A 13,077-nucleotide genomic window follows, 5' to 3' on the forward strand; every position below is an offset into this window, starting at 1 on the left:
TTTCAAATTCCTGTTTAGCCATCCAGATTTTAATTTTTCACGATATTTCTGTATCGCAGAAGTTGAATATTGGGGCGGTTCCTTCAAAAAGAACACAGCCTGGTTTCTTTACCATTATTTTCTGATCTGAGCATGTGATAAATTTCTAATGAGCCAGTCATTAATTGAATATTAAACATTAACCTACCTATCTCTTCAGATTTAGATAGCTTCGTACAAGCATATAACATATTTCTTTGATTGTATGTGCTGCCGTGTAGCAGCTCATGTCAGTTTCTATATTGAAAGTAGTTCCTTGTGTAAACTACTTCCCACAAAGATAGAGATAAATAAATGTAAAAAAAAAGTTTGTTTTTGTAAGTTTGATTATTTAATTTCCCAATAGTAGTTATGAATCGGACATGGAACAATAAGGTTCCAATAATACCATTCACATTCACAGTACCTGAGTAGTTTAGTAATTTACCGTTAGCAGCTTCCTTCCCAGACATTCTGTGTTGCAAACCCCCCCGCCCTCCTTTTTGTGGGTGGCATATTGCGCCACATTTTGAAAGTTTGCCTTCTCTTATGTTCTAATTTCCTTTTGCCATGTATTCAGTTTCAGCCCTATTGTTGTTCATTTCTGCCAGTTCTCATTATCTGAAGGCTCTAGGACTTTCTAACAATGCAGAAATCATGTTTTGTTGGTTGAAATGATCTTTTGAGGTCCTCATTGTTTGTTCCTTTCTTCAAAACTGAGGTTTTGTTTAAAATTTATGTTAAAGCAATTCAGGTACTGCCTAACTTCAGCATATTAAAAATATAGGAGTGAGACTTGTTATACACTATAATACCATTTGTACCAATTTTTCAGAAAACAACATAGTTTTTCTGTTGAAATTTTGATCCAGGATCGGCCATTGCAGTAATATGACTACTTTGGTGTGTACTCGTGTGCTTGGGACCTGATTTCCTAAAAAGTTATAAAAGATTTGTACTACAGTAAATATACTGGTGTACAAAATTTAAGGACGAAAGGAACTTCTGCGTGATGTTACTACCAAGTAACATAGTTGGATGGAACTTTGACCATACATAGAAAGCACTGCTACACTATAATGAAGAAGGTAACTGAAAGAAATAAGTAGTAAGACAAACAGAAATAACACTTTTATTCAAAGGAAATAATTACACTGAAGTCACTGCAACATATGATGGTCCCCTGGGCATAACGGAAGGAGGGGCAAGGTTCTTAACAGGACATGTGATGGTATGGGTGGCAGTGCACGCTCTGTAACGTGCTCCCATGCTCGCCACAAGGTTGATAAGGAGTTCTTGTGGTAGGGCATTCCGTTCCTTCACCATCATGCTTGACAACTGTGGGATGATCTGTTGTGCATGTGGACATCTCCCCAGTGCATCCCAGACATGTTCCATGAGATGAGAGGTTGGGGGGAGGGGGCGACGCAGGTCAGTACATTCACCAAATATCTTCTCAGTAGCTCCTCAACCTGCACTGTTCGATGTGGTCGCACATTTTATCTGTTCCATAAAAATGAAGTAAGGGCTGAATGGACATCTGAGAAGACACACACGAGGAACTACCATGTAATAGTGTTGACTAGTGAGTGTACTGTGTTAAAAGATCTGGAGGTCAGTACACCCAAGCCTCCCTGCACCATATCACAAGGACCACCAAAATAATTGTTAAGAGAATGTTCCGGGGTGCAGTGTGTGTTCCCACCTCTCAGCAAATGAAGGTATGTCATGGCCTACACTCATCACACTCCATCCTTCTTACGGTTTCCCATTGATTCTTCCACTGTGAAGTCATTTAAGTGTTGTCTCTCGGGCATTGGTAGCAAAAAACACCATCAAAGTGCACCGTAACTGCTTGCTCATAGACACAACTATCCTTTCCTGTTCTTTCAGCTGCCTTGTGCTGTGGGATCGGCCCTATTTTGTGCCATAATCATGCTGAACTCTTGCCGTGTGACTTCCAGCTTTCTGTGTATGACTGTGACACACCTGGCAACATGCTCCCGCATTTTCATTCATTTACATCCTAGTTAATATGTTGTGTTACTTTATCTATCTGGTCCTGAAGTTCTGCAGAGCAGTGTAGTATGTATTTAATACAATCAGTAGTAGTTTGCTACTTGTCTGTAATTTCTTATTGACAATAGTTGTCTTTTGGTGGATGTAGCTGCACGAGTGTTCATACATATTGTTCTTTTAGATATAGTCTGCAGGTAGTTTTCTTATTTATTTGTTTGCATCATTAAGTTAATTTTTAATATCACTTCATAGACAGTTGTATTCTTGATTATAGTGGACATACCATACACTACAAATTTGTTTGGTCTTGTGCATTCAGTGCCTGTAATTTAGAGAGATTCAGGAAGCTGTTGGACTCCCAGAAGTGATGCTGGTGCACTTTTCCCACTCCCATTATGTCCTATAAAAACAGTCACAATATCTGCCATGAAACTTTGTTCACTCTTCTTATTGTCTAGTTATAACAAATTTCTTAACCATCTTTAATTATTAGTCTCTTGCATGTTGATTACTTTTTTCTTTTCTAATGTTAACAGGCTATCAGTTGCAAAACAGCACAGCTTTAATATAACATTATGAAGTTTGTAGACAAAACATTTTGTTATGCACTTTGTAGAATTTGTTATATTTTTGTAGGAGAATGTGCCTCCATCTTCTGGTGTTGATTTGATGTTAGATTTTGCAAGCCCTAATGCAGCAGTCTCTTCTGTTCCAGTACAGGTATGGGTTGATTGTAAATTAATAATAATCTGTAAGAGTAGCAGTATTGATTTTAATCAAGTTACTGCGTACATATAAAATTACTAGGAGACATTATGCTTGCCAGTACTTATCTTACAAAAATGAAATTCTAAATACTGCTTATAAACTCTTTTTTTTAATTGTACCCGAACGGAGAATGAGTGTCCCATCTGTTGCGAGGAAATGGAGTCACAAAGATGAAGTGAGAAATGTCCACTGGTACACAATGTGCCAGCTTAAGTCTACAGGTGATGAAAGGAGAGAATGAGATGTAAAGATGGAGGAAGTATAATAAAAATTAGAAGTGAAAGGAATGGATTAAACAATAGTCAAATGGGTTCAAATGTGAAAGAGAGAGGCAGAAAGATGAAGACAGAATAGTAATAGAACAAAAAGGGACATTGAACCAATGTGGAAAACTTGAGTTAAGCTGACAAGGATGGCAGGATAAGAACTGGCCAACCATTCTGTCTCATAATTCCTTACGTGAATTTTCAATTTGATACCATTACTGTATTCATAGTCATAGGACTTTGAAATATTATCATCAAAGGTAAGAGAAGACAAGAATTTCAAAGTAGTGTCTTCACTTAGTCTCAGTAGGTGGCTGCATGAAACTGAAATTTCCATTTAACTTTTTACGAGTGAACCTGTTCCAAAGTTCATGTGTATCCTTTCACATTTTTGCGAGAGTACAGTTAAGACATCAGTGCAATATGGTTTGTCATATAAATTCTTGTTCTATTGAAGTTTCCAATAATTCATTCCACTGTCTTTTGATGTGTAATCCGTACATTCCTGTGATGAAGCTTTCCTACTCAATCTGAAGCTGCCAAAGGTAGAAATGAGAACTAAAACAATAAAAGAAAAACACCTACATACTGCTTATTATAGTGCAAAAGTTCACAGCTTTAAGCTGCCAGAGCATTGCATTCTTATGTGCTCCAGGTGTGGTCCATACCGTATCAAATTATTGCAGTCAGGGCACAAGAGAGTGCTACACACTACCAGGAAGGTGTTTCATTCAGTTACTCCTTACTATTGTTTCAGAATATTATGCAAATGGGAGCTTCAATTTTCACTGATTTGTAATTACATGAGGGAACTGATGTATATATGTTTCACGATTGCAAGACACAAAATTTAATGTGTGAAATATCTACTGATGTGGTTTTTGTTCATAGCTGTTGTGTAATACAGTACCATCAGTACAACATAATGCAGTTTGTGTCTACTGCTGATCTTTGTGTCATTTTATGCCTCAGCTTTCTCAGTTACTTCAGTTACCTTGATTACTAATCCAATGTGCTGCTAACAAGATTTTGTTATTTTCCAATCCACAGTTGTTCTCTCCTGATAATTAACTTATTATGTTCAGGATAACATAATAATCATTGGACTCTTGGTATGAGTACCATTTCTTGTGGTCTGTTTGAATCATATTCCCAACTATCTTTAGTTTTATTCTGTTTAAAGTCAGAGCTTTCTATTTAAGCCAAGGTTTTGTTTCAGACCTTATTGTTTTCATCAGTTTACTAGTGGTGATTTTTACAGAATAGTATGTAAGAAACTGAACCATATGTTATCATTGAATGTTTTCAATGGACGGTGAGCTGTAATTCTCACCTGAGAATTGTCACCCATTCTCATAGGTTAATTGATCTTTGTTTATTGGGTGGGGGGAGAAGAGATGGAGCGCAGGGGTTAGTTCCAGTTCAATATGTGTTAATCGCGTGCTGAATACAGTTTGTGTGCAGAGTTTAATGTTAAGTCTCATTTTTTTCACAAACAGTAGTGAGAACTCCGCAACTTAATTTTGATATTAATCATAAATTTTCTGGCTAAGTCTGTCATCTTCTAGACTGTTAAACAAGTTGCTCTCATTGATTATCCAAAATACTGGTATAATCTTCAGCGCTGATCTGTAACAGCACATTTCAAAAGCTACTGTTTTTTTCTCATGAATACTTTTTAATATTCACATTTCACTTATGTTTAAAGCTACACTTCAGACATAGTCTCAGAAAAGACTTGCTAACAGTTAAATTTGTCTTAGTTGTTATCATATTTCTATCTTTTACTAAGTCTTTCTTTGCTATTGACAGTCTCCATTTTATATCCTCTGCTTTTACAGTCATCCCTTACTTCACTATGCAAACAGCAAAATTCATCTACTTATTCAGTAACCCATTCCGTAATCGAATTTCCTCAACATCACCTTACTCAGGTACACGTCATTACCCTTGATTTACTTCTGTTGACAGTGCTCATCTTAAATCATCATTTCAAGGCACTATCAATTCCCTCAACTTATCTTTCAAATCTGTAAGTGAGATGTGACATTTAGGGCGAAACTGAAATTTTTAGACATATGAAAGTGTTTCTTACTAAAACTAATGCAGAATTTTGTCAATTTTTGCTGTGAGAGTGACATGACAGAGGAGAAAGCTATAATAAGAGAGAGAGAGAGAGAGAGAGAGTGTGTGTGTGTGTGTGTGTGTGAGAGAGAGAGAGAGAGAGAGAGAGAGAGAGAGAGAGAGAGAGAGAGAGAGAGATAGATATATGACTATACCTTCTTGGTGCTTATGCAAAATGTAGGTGGCAGTAAAATCAATTTTCAATCAGTTGTGTGCTATTGTTCTATATGTAGTCATCCTTTATAGATGAGCTAAACTTCCCAAAAATTCTCCCTTTGAACTGAAATCGACAATTTGCCTTCGCTACTAACATCCTGACGTGCTTGTTCCCTTTCATATTGCTTTCCAGCATTACATCTAGATATTTAAGCGACATGACTGTGTTGAGCAGCACACTTGAACATTACAGGATTGTTTTTCCTGCTCACCTGCATTAACTTACATTTTCCTACATTAAAAGCAAGCTGCTGTTCATCACGCCAACTAGAAATTTTGTCTGTCATCCTGTATCCTTTTACTGCCACTCAGTGACGATATCTTCCCATACACACAGCATAATCATCAAATGGCCACAGATTGCTACGCATGCTGTCCGTCACGTCATATACAGGGTGACAGTTATTGGATATAAATGGAAAAAAATGTAAATTAGTTACAAACTACGACACACACACTTTATTCACCATGTTAATGTTACTACAGATATTCGGATTTAGGTTATGACATGTTCAGTATGCCTGGCAATAATGTGGCACAGGCAGAATAGTGAAATTCTACATGAACTGCTGAAGTGTCGGAACAACGATGCTGTCAGTGACCTCCTGAATGGCTGTTTTCAGCTCAGCAATGGTTTTAGGTTATTGCTGTACACCTTGTCTTTAATATAGCCCCCCCAAAAAAGTCGCATTCGTTCAGATCCGGAGAATATGGCGGCCAATCGAGGCCCATGCAACTGGCCTCTGGGTATCCCGGAGCCAGAATGCAGTCCCCAAAATGCCCCTCCACGGCATCAGACACTCTACTGCTTCGATGGGGTCGAGCTCAGTCTTGCACAACAGTCTTGCACAAACCACATCTTGTTGAAATCAGGATCACTTTGGATAATGGACCTGAAAGCACCTTCCAAAACCTTAATGTACCATTCGGTAGTAACCGTGCCATCAACGAATATCACACTGTGACTGAACTTTGCACACCACACAATCACCCGTTTAGAGTGAAGTGACTTCTTGAGCATGAAATGCGGATTCTCAGTCCACCAGATGTGCCAATTTTGCTTATTGATGAACCCAACCAAATGAAAGTGAGCTTCATTGCTAAATCAAAACATGCATGCGCATACTAGTTCCCGTTATGACCTGCAGCCAGAGGTTCAGTGTGAATATTCAGAAGTTACGATGATTTGATTTCATGTAGTTTAATAATTGTGTCCCTGTATGTGTGTAGGGAATGAGAGCGGTCCTATCACTCTTCCCTGGGGCACTCTTGAACACGTTCTTGCCTTTGAGGACAACATATCGTGTTCTATTACTTTTTCGAGCCACTTTTTCTTGAAGCCTATTCTGTATGCTTGTACTTTTAACAGTCGGCAGTGTGTAAAACACTTTCTGGAAATCTAGGGAAAATGAATCTGCCTGTTGCCCTTCATCCGTGGTTTGCAGCATAATGCGTTCACTATGCTGTTCATAGTGCCTTACCCATATGTCTGTTTTCTTATTCATTCCGCATTCCTATTTTCTTTTTCATTATTAGACCTACTTGTGCACTACCTCTATTTGGCTTGGTATTCATAAACCTGTACTCACCTGACGAATAGTCCTGTTCTTCCTGCCACTGAACTTCAGTAATTTCCACTATATCTAACTTCACTCTATCCATTTCCCTTTCTAAATGTCCGCCCCGATATCTGAGTGGTCAGCATGACTGATTGCCGTCCTATGGGCCTGTGTTCGATTCCCGGCTGGGTCGATTTTCTCTGCTCAGGGACTGAGTGTTGTGTTGTCTTCATTATCATTTCATCCCCATCCAATGTGCAGGTCCCCCAATGTGGCGTCGAATGTAATAAGACCTGCATCAAGGCAGCCGGACCTGGCACACAAGGGGCCTCCCGGCCAATGACACCAAACCCTCATTTCCATTTTTCCTTTCTACATTTTCTGCCAACCTATCCAATTAAGGGCTCTAGCATTCCTCACACTGACCTGTAGAAGACAAGATTTGTTTTTCCTGATGATGTCATCCTCAGTAGCCCCTGCATGGGGATCCAAATGTTGGACTATTTCACTTCCTGAAAATTTTACCCAAGAAGATTTCATAATTAAGTCATACAATGCAGGTGCCTGTCTTCAGGATATGTGATGGCTGTAGTTTCCCCTTGCTTTCAGCCGTTCACAGTACCAGCACAGCAAGGCCATTTTGATTGATGTTACAAGCCCAGATTAGTCAGACTATTCCCTGCAAGGCTGCTGCCCCACTTCTGGAACCATGTGCTAGTTTGCAAAGATACACAAAGCCAACCCCTACCACTAGCTCAATAGATTCTGGAGAGAGAGAGAGAGAGAGAGAGAGAGAGAGAGAGAGAGAGAGAGAGTGAGAGTATGATAAGACAAAAGAAATCACTCAGATAGTACAGGAAGAGGAAAATTTATGATGGAGAACTGTAACTTGACAGTAGAAAAAAAAAGACAAGGAAAAATGGTAGGAGAATATAAACTGAGGAAAGAAATTAAAGAGGAAGCCATTTGGTAGAATTTTGCACAGGGTATAATTAAATTGTTACTAACATTTAGTATAAGAATTGTGAAAGAAGGTTTTATTTGAGGAAGAGGCGTGGATCACTGAAAAGTTTCAGATTTGGTACTTAGTGTCGAGACAGAGATTTTGCAATCAGATTATGAACTGTAAGACATCTCCTTGGGGGCAGATGTGGACTTGAACCACAATTTAATGGTTATGAGCCATAGATCAAAATTCAAGAAATTGCAAAAAAAAAGGAAATTACTGAGATGGAACCTGGATAAACTGGAAAGAAAGAGGCTGTACAGAGTTTAAGGAAGCATTAAGCAATGATTAATTGAAACACAGGAAAGGAATATAATAGAAGACAATTTGATATTTCTGCAATATGAAATACTGAAGACAGCAGAGGATCATACATATAAAAGGACAAGGTGTTGTAGAAATCTGCAGATGTCACAGGAGATACTAAATTTAATTGATGAAGGGACAAAATACAAAAATTAATGAGGCAAAATAGAATACAGGCATTTAAAAAATGAGATTGACAGAAACTGCAAAATGGCTGAGCAGAAATGACAAGAAGATAAAGGCAAGGCTATAGGAGCATGTATAACTAGTGGAAAGATAGATATTACTGGTAAGAAAATTAGACCCCTTTGGAGAAAAGAGAAGCAGCTATATGAATATCAAAGAGTGCAAATGGAAAGACAGCTCTAAGCAAAGGAGGACAAGCTGAAAGGTGGAATGGGTATCTAAAGGGGCTATACAAAGGAAATTACTATAATACAGAGATGGGTGAGGAGATAGATGAAGATAAGATGGGAGATAAAACACTAAAACAAGAATCTGGCAGAGCACTGGAAACCCTTGAAGTGTTTTAGGCTGGCTTGGCTGTGTGGTGGTTTTTTATACTTCATCTAATGCACAAAACACTTCTGTAAATTGCCACCTGAACATTCCATTTATATACAGTGAATGTTGCTTAGTGAATACTTAATTGCCATTAAATATTACTTATCAGGGTTCAGCTAGTCTGTGCCCTGAATCTGTGTGCCTTCTTCCTCCAACTTAATTCAGACTTCGCCTCCATACAGACTGCAGATAAAACTGCTGAAAATTAACTTCTCACTCTCATTCATTCCACCTTATAAGAAGTGGGATTCAATTCATCTTATTATATTATCTTCAGTATTTCAACTCAATACACGATAAATGAGGACAGCTACTATCGTGTATACTGCCTCTCTCTACTATGTACAAAACAGACCTGATATTCAACTTGATAATTAACACTTAAAATACATTTATTATCTTTGACTTTTTGCGTTCTTAGATTTCATTGAGCTCTTTCTTCCACACCACCTGCTCTGTGGAACTCCTATCCTCACCTCAGCAGGTAGGCTCTGACTGCTATCCACTACCGTACAGTCATTGGACCATTAGCTCTGGTATCAGCACCTATGATTTAAAATACCTCCCAACAGTGGGGTGCTCACCACTTACCGACCACTCTGTCACAAACCCCTTTTCTCTGAGATAAGTATTTAAGGACGTGATACCTCTCATTCAAGGAATCGGATGTATCACTACAGCATAAAGTTGAAACAAGGCCCTTGGAGTAGAAGACATTGCCTCAGAACTATTGAATTTCATGGGATAGCCAGTCATGGCCAAACTATCCCACATGGTGTAAAAGTTGTACAAGACAGTCGAAATGTTCTCAAACTTCAAAGAAGAAAGGAACAGTTCCAGTTCAGAAAGGAGGAGCTGATAGGTGTGAATATTACCTGTCTATTAGTTTCATAAGTCATTCTTGCAGAATACTGAATCAAATTATTTACAGAGAAAAATGGAAAAACTGCTGGAAGCCAACCTTGGGAAGATCGGTTTGGGTTCCAGAGAAATGTAGAAACATGAGGGGCAATACTAATCGAAGATAGTTTAAGGAAAGGTAAGAATACATTTATAGCATTTATAGACATGGAGGAAAGCGTCTGATGTTCCTGAGTGGAATACACTCTTCAAAATTTTAAAGGTAGCAGGAGTAAAATACAAAGAGCCAAAGGTTATTTACAACTTGTACAGAAACCAGACGGCAGTTAGAAGGATCAGACGACGAAAGGGAAACAGTGGATGAGAAGAGTGAGACACCCCCAGTGTTGTTCAGTCTGTACATTGAGCAGTCTGTGAAGGGAAGGAAAGAACAATTTGGAAAGGGAATTAAAGTTCAGGATGGAGAAATAAAAACTTTGAAGTTTGCCAGTGACATTGTAATTCCGTTAGAGGTGGTAAAGGACATAGAAGTGCACTTGAATAGAGTGGACAGTCTCTTAAAAGTGGAATGTAAGATAGTCAAGGATAGTGGGATGTAGTCAAATTAAATCAGGTGATCGAGGGAATTAGATTTAAAAATGGCACACTAATAAATTAAGCCACATAAAAATATTACCTGGATAACTCGTAAAATAGTTTTCTTCTGTCCCTGTCTGTTGGGTTAATGTTGTTTGTGTTTGTTGAGCATGCAGTTTCAAGTAAATAATGTGAAACACACATTGTCATAATATGTTTATTTTTGCAACAAAATGCTATTGACTCACTATTGAGATTACAAATAGATTTGGTTGAAAACTACAACATTATACAAGGTTTATCAGCTGTTTTGTTTCTTGTGGTAGCTTATAATGTGTGTTCATAAATCAGGCATTGTCAATGAATACCGCAAAAGCATGCAAGTGATGTAATGTTTTATTAAGTCAGAAGAGAAATAATGTGGCCACATAACAAAGCAATTGTATTGCTTTTGTTTCTAATTACTGTTAATATGTATATCTAGCAATAGTCTTGATCTTGTTCAATAATATAAGGTGCTTTTGTTGACAGCTTCCACAACAGATGGCTCGTCTTAACTTGGGTGCTCCAGTGGTTACTGCCCAGGTTCCAGGTATGATGGGCATGCCCATGCAACCAGTTTCAGCCATGAGTATACCTACAATGGGTGTACCTGCAATAGGTATGACAGCAACTACTACACCAGCAATGGGCATCAGTACTTTCGGCCAGCCAGCGAATCCTGGACATACATTGGCAACTAATTTATGGCAATAGAATTATATGAATTTGATTGTGTAAAATATAGTACTTGATAGGGAGGTAGATTTGTTGCTGTGAAACTACACAAAATCACGGAGTATTGTAAAGCGCGAGATTTTATAATCTTTAATTTCTGTTGCTTTCTGCAATATTTACTACAAACAGCTTCTCAGCTTCAGTTGAACTCTACTTTTGTGTTGTTCTGCATGTAATGAGTTTTAATAATCATTGTTTGATAGCCTGTCCACAACACACAGGAACAAGCAAAGTTGGGACCATTAAGCAATCAGTGCATAAGCATGGAGACAGAAGCAGTGTTTGGATTATATTGTGTATAAAAAGTTGATATTGTTGCCTTGTAAGTGTGCAAGCAGCAGTCAGTTGCGTCTGTGTGTTGTGGTGAAATTCATCGAATGTGTTGCCAACATACTTAATTTGAAGTTTTATGAGTAGTGCATACATTAGCTAATATCGCATATTGAAAACAGAAATTCTACCAGTTCTCAGTTACAGTGCAGTGGAAGAATTTGAGCAGATACCAAAAATTGGAATATTTATGCCTTTGATATTATTGCCATGCCTAAGTGTACATAGAAAGGTACATGAACTGCACATAGCAGACTGTAGGATTTCTCTTAGTGGTGCTACAGAGTTCATTGCCTGTATGTCAGTGTGCAACAGGCATATAGAATTACAGTGTATATTCCACATTGGTAGTAATTGTTTGTGAAAAGGCTTAAAAAGGCAATCTCAAATTTTTGTTGTTAACATTCTTTTTAAAATACATATATATATATTGTTCGTTCACTGTACCTTGGGGTGTGTGTGTGTGTGTGTGTGTGTGTGTGTGTGTGTGTGTGTGTGTGTGTGTGTGTGGTTTGTTTTTTGTTTCAGAGAGGGAGAGATAAAGAGAAAAATGCAGTGAGTGCTTTTATATACAAAACGCAGTATCGTTTATAGGTGCCTCATTCATCAGTGTATAAAACAGTGGGGTCATTATTTGTAAAAAAGGTTACTTGTTTTTGATACCTGCATCTTGATATGTGTAAAGTATCATTTTCATATTGTATATTGAGTAAATATGATATTAAAGAATATTGAATGGAAGTGTGCATATCCAATGGAATTTGTAGTAAAAATGTGTTGAGAGCTGTAGCTTTTAGCAAACTGTGTGTAGATGTTATTTTTAATAGGATTTTGTTAATATATCTTATTGTGAGTTGTGTGTTTTCAGTCAGTTCACAAAAAAATATTGTGGTATTAATGACTTCCTTCACATTAAATATGGAAGTGACTGAGGTCCTATATGTGACTAGTCAAAATGCTACAACAAAATTACGCATAGCAATATTCTTGAAAGACTACCTCAGATCCATTACATTAGGGATAAAAGTCTGATTGGTACAAATTTAAAGTTTTTATTTAACATCGAAAATTCATTATTTATTGGTACTTTGCTGCTGGCTGTAGAAGTGCCTGGTGAAATATATAAACCCTTGCTCAGAGATGAAAAGATACTGTACAACTGTGAACTGAACTGCGAGAAATTGTATATAAATATGTTTTGTATTTTGTCATTGTTGTGGGTACAAGTGGAAATAATCAAATTTCTTTACATTCCATTGCAGTGTTTTGAATGTCCACCTCTCCTGTTACTTAAACTGTTGCGAAAGAAATTTTGAAGTTGCTTATAATGACATTTTTGTTTTAAGAGTATGGAGATGAAATATAAATTTGCTGAGTATGAAACTATAAAATGCATACCTGCAGCGCTTTATTAGTAGAAATATGTCATCTCCAAATAGTGTTTCGCCCACACATCCATAGGCTTATACTCGTTAAGATTCCCATAAACTTCATCTACTTGAGTTGCACACATGCACTCTGCTTGGATTTGGTGTTTTTCTCCATGTGTTAACTTGTATTTATAATAATTTTTCTTGTACTGCACCCTTAAGTGTTTGAATTTCTTCTTGTCTCTTTGCTCTCTAAAAGTCACACTTATTTAATGTTACAGTTTAGGTGCAAGTAACTCTATGGTGGTCTTGTAAGG

The 13,077-nt window shown here is 37.6% G+C and overlaps 1 protein-coding gene across 3 annotated transcripts in view; it reads left to right on the forward strand.

Moving 5' to 3' along the window:
* Window positions 1-12,646, forward strand: part of LOC126194809 (stromal membrane-associated protein 1) — a 133,711-nt gene extending 121,065 nt beyond the window's left edge. Inside the window, exons 8-10 of one of the 3 annotated variants that reach the window (XM_049933123.1) lie at window positions 2,674-2,757; window positions 9,778-9,885; window positions 10,815-10,949. In XM_049933123.1, coding sequence (XP_049789080.1) covers window positions 2,674-2,757; window positions 9,778-9,843 — 150 coding nt within the window. In that variant the 3' untranslated portion in view covers window positions 9,844-9,885; window positions 10,815-10,949. Of the gene's footprint in view, window positions 1-2,673; window positions 2,758-9,777; window positions 9,886-10,814 lie in introns of all 3 variants that reach the window. The other 2 variants (XM_049933121.1, XM_049933122.1) reach the window with 2 other exon arrangements.
* The last annotated feature ends 431 nt before the right edge of the window (window positions 12,647-13,077 follow it).

This window comes from Schistocerca nitens, chromosome 7 (genome assembly GCF_023898315.1).
Source record: "Schistocerca nitens isolate TAMUIC-IGC-003100 chromosome 7, iqSchNite1.1, whole genome shotgun sequence".
Lineage (NCBI taxonomy): Eukaryota > Metazoa > Arthropoda > Insecta > Orthoptera > Acrididae > Schistocerca > Schistocerca nitens.